General features: G+C 41.9%; 1 protein-coding gene across 1 annotated transcript in view; it reads right to left on the bottom strand.

Annotated features, from left to right (window-relative positions):
- The window catches only part of KCNH5 (potassium voltage-gated channel subfamily H member 5), a 262,762-nt gene that overhangs the window by 222,386 nt on the left and 31,380 nt on the right, over nucleotides 1–8,996 (bottom strand). Inside the window, exon 3 of the mRNA XM_019550852.1 lies at nucleotides 911–1,017. Coding sequence (XP_019406397.1) covers nucleotides 911–1,017 — 107 coding nt within the window. The remainder of the gene's footprint in view (nucleotides 1–910; nucleotides 1,018–8,996) is intronic.

Genomic DNA, 8,996 nt, shown 5'->3' with positions numbered 1-8,996 from the left:
TTCAATAATATTTTTTGAAACACAGTGTGCTAACGCAGACTATATTCTTCCCAACACAGAGATATTGACTTGTTATGGAGAACACATCAGGGGAAAGCGTTTATTTCTTTTATTTTAAAATAAAAGGTATCTGAATTTAAGACACCTGTTAATTGGGAACAACCATTCTACTTAATGAGACAACTTGGTAGCAAATAGAAGAGCTGGATTTCGGGATTCAGTTTGCAATCAGCTGGAAATAGGATGGCAGTGCTGGAAGCTTGTGTCAATGAAGATACGCAGTGCTGGCACATCTTGGAAAACCATCCCTAATGTATGGAAGTAATCAGGTGGACTGCACAGACAGGATTGCAGAGAAGTAGAAAAATAAAGGGAAAACTTCAAGGGCTTCCTTGACTCATTTGAGAAGCACCCTGTCGGTGATTAAGTTCAAACACTCACAATCAAGTGAGAGAGCTGGAAGTTACAGCTGCGTTCTCTTTTAAGGAAAGCACTGGTTAAAATATTTGGAGATAAATCAGAATTTAAGAAATCTCAGGATAACTTCTTATTGCTTCAGTGAGCACAAGACAGAGAGGAAGATCTATCCAAAAAGGGAGGCTGAATCTAACATAATGCAATATTTTTTCTGGAAATCTTAGTATCATTTCAGGTACCCTTGATGTTCAGTTTCTCAGGATATAGATGCCTTCAGAGGGCCAAACTATCAGAACATGTTGAGTACTTGGTCTCCTAAAGGAACCTCAGACTGGCCAATGAATTACTGAGACACCTAAAAAATGCAAGTCACTCTTTAAAGTCATGTCCCAAACTCGCATGCAAATGTTAAAAGAAACATTTGTCTTCTCCACATAGGTATCTTCAAAATGTACCGTTAATAACCAAAAGTCGCATACAACTTTATACATACTGTTTTTCTTGTACAGGAGAATTTCAAAGCAGTTTGACTCATAGTTGTCAAAAGTCTGTCTGACTTTTTCAATTGTCTTCTTGTCTGTCAGTTCGCCATACATAAAACTGTAAAAGAAAAAAAAATCCATTTTTTCCCCCCTGCAGACAAGTAACAAATTAGTTGCAGTCATTTTAAACCATATAACTATTGGCTATGGGGCACCTGTCATACACTGAAGTTTAACTATAATTTACACCTCATTTCAACATTTATAGTGCTCAAAAATGTGACAAAACCTACAAAAGCATGCAAGTGTCTCCTTATTGTGAAAAAGATGGATATGCTAGCATTTACATTTTATTCAAGTGATTTGAAAAAAAGAACTGAAAAATCCAAAGAACCAAATGGAATCACAATGGTGGGAGCAATACATAAAAATGCTAATGTTTGAATGATAACATGGAGAAAAGTAAACAAAAGCCAAGAAAGTTTGTAAATCTTCTTAGATACCATTGACAAAGACACCTGGAAAAAGAGTACAAGCCTCTACAAGCAAACGCAAATAACCCAAGTATCAGTTATCCAAATATAAGGTTACCCAGTATTTGTTCTTTACCCCAAATCTAAAATTCATATAAGCAGCAAAAGTTCCGTTACCTAAAGTTATCCAGATGTACAACACAGTCATATAATCAGCGTTTACTTATAAAAGTCTGATTATGAATCAAGACCAGATTTCACCAGAAAAAGAAATGCAGGCTGTAATTCTTCTTTCATTCCTTGGAGATCTCAGAACGAGAGCAGTCTCCCTACACCTGAAGAAGGGTACTTGTGCCCAAAAACTTGCAAAGAAATTTGTTCTGACTACTCAGTTGATCTAATAAAATATATCACATCTACCCAAAGAACCTGCCTGGCTGTAATTCCCTTCTTTATTTCCTTCCAGTAGGTCTCAATCCAGCACAGTGTACAAATTATCCCACTGAAGTTAGGCTTGCAATTAGTCCAGGGTAGTCAGAGGGTGACACTGGGACTAATCACATGCTTAAAGTTAGGTATGTGCCCAAGTATCTTGCTCAATTAGACATTCATGTCTCCTACTCATCATTGTACCTTTCGAACAATGCATTCCCACCCCCAAATAGATAAGCACCAGTGCCAGGGAACAGAAGTGTGAATGCAAGCAGGAGAGTGCACAGGCTCCAAATTTACTAAGGTAAATGTCCCCAAGTCCATAGATCTGCAGCCTTTACACCAGTAAAGAATTTGGTCCAGCATCCTTAACTTAAACAGAAAAGGAAAAATACCAGATGTACCTACTTGATGCTCACTTTGCTTTCCCAACTTAGGGAATAAAATAGAAACCATGAATTGTCCTTTTATTGAAAACCTTCAGCAACCAAACTGTACTGAGCTGTGATTTCTGAAAAGTGTAAGTATGCAAATTAATTTGGTGAACTAATTCAGTTTGGTGAATTAATTCAGTTAACTTTTGTATTAGACATGAACAACATGTATCTGGAGGCTTCCCAGACATGCACATTCAGACAACACAACTGAAAACTTAATGCTGGCATTTCCTAGCATTTGACTGTGTCAACTCAACATGCTTCCCCAGGGTCAGTTTCTCAGCTAGTAGAGATGACCAAACCCCAAGACTTCAGCTCTGAAAGTCTGTGTTTCATAGCAAACCATCTCAGCTTTCTCTCATTTCTCTCAGGACTAAAAAGAAATGAAAACTGTTCTATTCAGATCTCCAAGTAAAGAGGGGGAAACAACAACAGAACAAAGGGTTTCAAAGGCTTGAATCAACATACTTTTAACTGATCAATAAATTCCATTTTCTTTGTTTATAAGCGCTTTCAGCTTGAATGGAAACCCAAAGTGGAAACCTCCAAGAAAACTAAAGCAGAAACAAGGTTACCAGTGCCTCTGTAGTTTAAACATAGTTTGCTTTGATTGCTTCATAGACCTTCAGAGCATCAATAAAATGATGAATTTTACATTTGGTAGGCTGCAAGAATAGGAAAACAAGAGCAATGGAGCTGTTAATGACACAAAGAGCTCTTGCATAGCGTGTGGACACACAACATATTTGCACTGGCTTTACACTGATTTACACATGGAACAAAAACAAGACACGCAGCCCTATGTGAGTGGAAAGTCAAGCCAGCCCCGACTCTGAGGGTGGAAACAGACAGTGCCTGGGGAAGGAGCCCACCCATAATTCTAGCCGGCTTCAATCCCATTTCAACAGTCCTTTATTTGATGCAAAGGGCCTATTACTTCTTCCTTGCCACCTAGTGGCAAGATGCTACAATAGCACTCACTGTGAGCTGCTACCTTGGGCTGCCTATAGATTTGCTCCGACGCACTCTAATTAGACCTGATTAATTGAGTTTGCTCCACGTTCTAATCAGAATGCTCTAGAGTCGCCTCGGCATCATGCATCTTAAGCCCCCTCCATTTCAAAATGGCCAAGGGGGTGCTTTAACTAAACCTCACTTAATGAGTTTTAGTTAAAGCGACCCCGTGGCCATTTTGAAACGCAGGGGGCCTTAATACACATGATGCTGAGCTGTTTTAATTAGAGCACTGCCTGCTTTAATTAAAATGCAACCCCCACCCCCCCCGTACACATGCCTCCAAGCACGGCTATAGGCAATCCTGCTGGTCACCTACCCACCCTGACATTAACATAACACGTGTGTGTTCATATTACATCAGTGTAAGTATGGCATGTGCCCACATGCCATAGTCTGGTTAGATTTTGAACATTTTACTCACACAGATGCCCAGCTGCTCACATAAATCTTTCCACTACAGTTAATAGGCCTAATCACAAAGTAAGGTACTATACGTAATATTAATTAGGGGATCAGAATCTCGCCTCCACAATAAAATTTCCCACAATATTTGCATGATAGTGTAGGCAGTAACAGTAAAAATAAAAAGTAAAAGTAATAGTCTGCTACTGCAAATTAAGGAAATGCTACTTGACTTTTTGATGAGGAATGATGACAGTCATTTATTTTTACCAAATCAGCAAGGGGTTTTTTAGGGGTTTGGTTTTTTTTCTTTTTTCTTTTTTTGTCGGGGGGGGGGGAGAGGGGGTTGGTTTGGTTTTTTTTAAACAAGATTTCCCTCATTTCTGAATTCAACACCAATTTAGGAACTTGAGTTGTCTGCACTCAGACCAAATTCTCTTCAGACATTCGTCTGATAACTGGAAGTGACAAAGCTTGAATGTTAAATTAAAAAGTAATTCAGTACTTTAATGTTCTGAAAGGGCAAAGCAAACTAGTAATGTATTCCAGGTAAAAATAAGACCCAATGGGTTTAGCAAAATGTACTCTGCAGTTGTATTCTCTGTTTGAGTCAAGAGGTAAAACAATGCTTCCCCTAGCACTAGACTACAGAAAAAACAAGAATCTTTACATGTTTTATCAGTACAGAAACAATCAGTACCAATTAGCATTATAATGGCAAATTGCATTCAGTATTCTGTATGGCAGACATAATAGTTGGAGTGTAACTATACTGCTCTGTCGAACATGATCGATCAATTTTATGTTTAAATTACAATCAGTTTATGATAACAGTAAACCTGTAAATTTTCAAATCTCTCATCTTCACATATAAAGAGCTCTTTTTAAGGTCTTGTGCTGTAATAGCAAACCTCTTCACCAGCCAATTTTAATCTCAGGTACCCGGGGAATTTAGAAAGCAACTTCCTTTATTATATAAACTCTGTTTATCACAGATTTAATTTAATTTCGTCTGCCCTGTTGGGTATACATCGGGGAACTCCCACTCCCACGTCTTCAATCAATCACTCTGTCTTTCTCTGCCTCGTGTGTTGCTGCTATTTATTACTTGTCAACTGCTAACAGCATGTACTGTACAAGACACAAATATCCAATCCAACGCATGCCTGAGAGATTACAGTCTTGACGACAGACGTACAGTAGCAAACGAGCATTGCTGAGACTGTCGGGGTAAGGGCAACCTTTGATATTTGTTCCCTTTTTCTTGCACAGGCCATTCATTATTTAACATGTCTGTGCTCTTGGCTCTTTCCCAGGCATCTCCCCAAGACAAAAGAGCCCCCTCAATGCCACACAGCCATCAGTTTGCAGAGGACTCTTGTATCCCTAGTTGGTTTTATAGAGTTACTGCTGGAGTGTCGTAGTGCAAGGAAGGTCATGTTTAGTGGACGATTATATGGCTTATCAAAGCTGGGTGCGGGTCAAAGCAAGATCCAAACTGTTTGTCAGAAAGACTAGATGCGATGGGATGCAATCTTCATGCACATGGCAGAACTAGGCCCAGAAGGAACCAAGCTGCCCCCGATTCATAACCTACAAGCTTCAGACATTTGCAAGTTAAAGCCTGTGTGTGCATGTGTTTGGGGGGGTATATAGGGGCTCAGAGACCCTCAGAAGCTCAGTGGATCTGATTTTCATTCACACTAAGGCTTTTATGCACAACTCTGCCATAGTAAAGAGGCCTTACTGTAATGAAAAACCGGTCAAATCAGTATCATCCCAATGCCGAGCTTAAGACTTCTTGAGCAGTAACTGTAATACAGCAGACACAAAGGGTGAAATCCTGGCCCTCTGAAGTCAACGGGAGCTCTGTGATTGACTTCATTGGAGCCAGCATTTCATCTGAAGAGGTTTTATCCAACTTGAAACAGCTGCAGTCCTTTCCCTCCCTACTTGAGCTGACACGGGGTAGACCATTACGGCAGTCTCATCATCAATGCTGCCTAAAAAACCAACCGTTCAATAAAGAAATCTGATTCCCTGCTACCGTACAGACGGAGGAAAACACCCACGCAAAGTGCCCTAGTGAGACCTGGGAAAGCTCTGGTTTCCTCTGAAAAGTATCACTAGCCATTCCCAGCACCGTGCCAAGCTCTGAGGTGCAAGAGGGAGGGAACAAGCCAAAGACAGGAATGAAGTAAATGCCAGGTGAGACGTGCCAGGGGCAGCTATACTAACCAGTCACTCACTGGGTGCGTGTTCAGAATCCTTGCCAACGAGCACTGTGAATAATAAGGTTGAGTTTTGAAACGAGCATTAGTCCTAACTATATCAAACAGTTTTCAAAAGGTTTTAGAACATCTCTGTAATGTATTCAAGAAGCCTTATATCTGCATGTGCTAAAATGTACCCAAAGAGAACTATTTTCCTAAGTGCAATTACAGCAATTAGTACCGGGGGAACAGAGAGGCTTTTGCATGTGCAGCTGCCATTTAAACAGGTTGGAGCTGCAACTGCCCCTCAAGCCATCCCAGGGGAAATCTCTTAGAAGCAGAAGGCATCATCAGCTCTCAAGTTCCACCTGCTGGAAATCTTTTCTGTGTCCCCTTGCTATTGTGTACCCAATTAGGCATGCAATTTCTGGTGTCCCATGTGCCATACAAGGATAAATACATAGCATAAAGTTCTGGCAGTCTGATTCTCACGCCCGTGCCAGCTACTACAAAGATATCGTGCAGTCATGGGATCCAGCCAACCATGAATGGCCAGTGCAAAATGATATCCTGAGGTCCTGAAGACCTAATAGAGCACATCTTGGGTAAGGGACCTGACTGACAGCAAAGGGATATGACCAATGCATCTCTATACACCAGCTATTCCCAGTACCTGGGATAGCCCAGTGCTGGGCTATTTGAGGCTGCTGTAATTCATAATGGGACCGAAGCTTGCCCACTTCTGAACTGGACAACTACAAAGGTGGGACAAAGCTACCTTGGTCTTTTATTTCACTCAGGGCCTGCACAAAGCACAGCTCAACTGGATCCTGAGCTTCCAGGCACAGGTTCTGAAGTCTATACATTAGTTATATTTCTGTGCATGTACACACATTTTTGCACTCAAAGCTATAAAACACACAACTTCTTAAAGAAAATAATAAGCACTTTCATCTCATTAATCTGCTTTGCTTTAATTCATTTAATGCTATGTATCAAATAAAATTATTTTGGGCATATGCAATGTAGCAAGCTGTCTTGCCAAATGTAGACTGAGAGCCTAATTTAGAAAATAAAGTAAAATAACTGCACCATGTCTCAACAATTTTTTTAAGAAGCATACAGACATTTCTGGGCTATCGTCTTCACAACTCCTCCTCCAGATACACAAAATATCACACATCATTTCTTATTCTAAGCCCCACATGTTCAAATCAGCAAACCTTAAAAAGACACAAACAGCCCCAAACTTGTTTCCTACTGCATTCAGTAGCAAAACTCCTTATTAGTGAAAATCTCAAATCTGTTCCTGTCTCAAGGGGTTTTCTACTGCACATTGCACCTAGTTGAGAATTCCAGCAAAGACTGGGATTTCTGCTGAGGCAGCATTGCTAGGCCCTGGAACAAACAGCAATCACCACACTGCACTTCTGTTTTTCCCACGGGACCCAAGATGATGGAGATGTGGAAAGTTTTACGCATTTCAAGTGACAGCCCTCTTCCCGAGGGGGGCCAGGGCCCTCAGGCTCCCCCACCCCCCGTGCTCGGCTCTTCTGCACTGCACACAGTGATTCCACCAAGAATCAGGTGCAGAAAAGGGTGCCTTCCAGCCTTTAAGGAAAAGGCTGCTACTAAATATACAGACTGCAGAAGCAAAGTGCTAAAAATAAACCTGTCCTACAGTTTAACTTCACATGTAGGCAGAATTCATCTCTGCAAAGAGAACCAACGCATGGGTGTTCAACACATTGAACATCTTGCTCTTCAAAGCAAGACCCCGCACAGATTTGAACTCTACGTAAACGTTTACGTTCTAGAAACAGGAGGTAGGAGACAGCTCCAAACACTACATCCAAACGCAACGTGACGGAACACGAATTGTGGTCCCTTTTCTCCATTTCAGATGGAGAAGAATTGTCAAGGCCTCATGTTTTGACAGGTGCTGACCTAAGTGCTTGTTCTGTCTTGGTCCTGGGTTTAATATGCATTCAAAAGGCCTGGCAAGCAAACGATAGCTGATATGAAACACTGTAGAAAATAGAAACAGTAGCCAGAAGTATAAAAAAAGGAATTATGTAAAAGCAGGGGTGCGCAACCCCTGGCCTGCAGGGCTCCACCACGGGTCCAAAACTGTGGCAGTGAGAAAGCACTGACACCACTCCCCCATTGCCAAATTTCTGAACCCCTGGGGAGCCCTGGGCCCTGCATACCCAAGGTGCAAGGCTGGGGGAATTTGGTGGAAAGGTGAGGACAGCACTAGGTGGGTGGTCAGGTAGGGGTGGTGCCAGGTCCCAGGGGCCCAATTCCAGAGGGAGAAGTGGCACTGGGCCCCCAGGGACCACTCCCAGCATTCAGGGCATGAAGGGGGTGGTGCTGGGCCCCAGGACCCAATCCTGCCACTTGGGACTCAGTCCTGCCTATGGACCAGCCTCAATCCACTCATTTGACCTGCAGGGCCAATAGGTTGAGCACCACTGTATAATATTACGTAGGGTTTTACTTTCCAGTCTCAATGAGTTCATTGACTTAACTGCTATAACTCCATATATTACTATTTCATGATGACAATGCATGCCCACCTCCCTTACAGGAAGCCTGGTTACTCAAAGTAATCTTGAACTGGGAAGATTTCCCCTCCTTCCTCATGGATCACAGGTAGCCTGCTCTGTTGTAACCTATTGTCAGTGAAAGTCTCTCAGGGTTATGGTTGCAGATCCAAAGCATACTAATCCCCATTGTTCAGGGGACCTACAGTTTGCTTATCCCACCCACTGAGTACCTCCCAGAGATGAAAGCTCTCTTCCAGAGCACCTCCTAGGCCAGAGGCAGGCAATTATTTCAGCTACAGGACCATGTAACGAGTTTTGGTGAACTGTCAAGGTCTGCAAGGGAAGCCCCACCACTTGGCCATCAACTTGGGACTGGAAGTCCCACCACTTAACCTTTGCCACCAGACATCCCTCCCCTTGCCCCCAGAAGTACTCCTTTTGGGAAAGGCATTTGCCATCTTAGAACCGGAAAAAAACAAATTATATACTAAAAACCAAACACTGACAATTACATATTTTAATTTTTTTTTTTTAATTTTGTCCTGATTTGTGTGTTTGTGTAGTGTATACAGAG

Source organism: Crocodylus porosus, unplaced genomic scaffold (assembly GCF_001723895.1).
Source record: "Crocodylus porosus isolate Cpor-Errol unplaced genomic scaffold, CroPor_comp1, whole genome shotgun sequence".
In the NCBI taxonomy this organism is placed as follows: domain Eukaryota; kingdom Metazoa; phylum Chordata; order Crocodylia; family Crocodylidae; genus Crocodylus; species Crocodylus porosus.
This window is presented reverse-complemented; position numbering and strand designations above follow the sequence as displayed.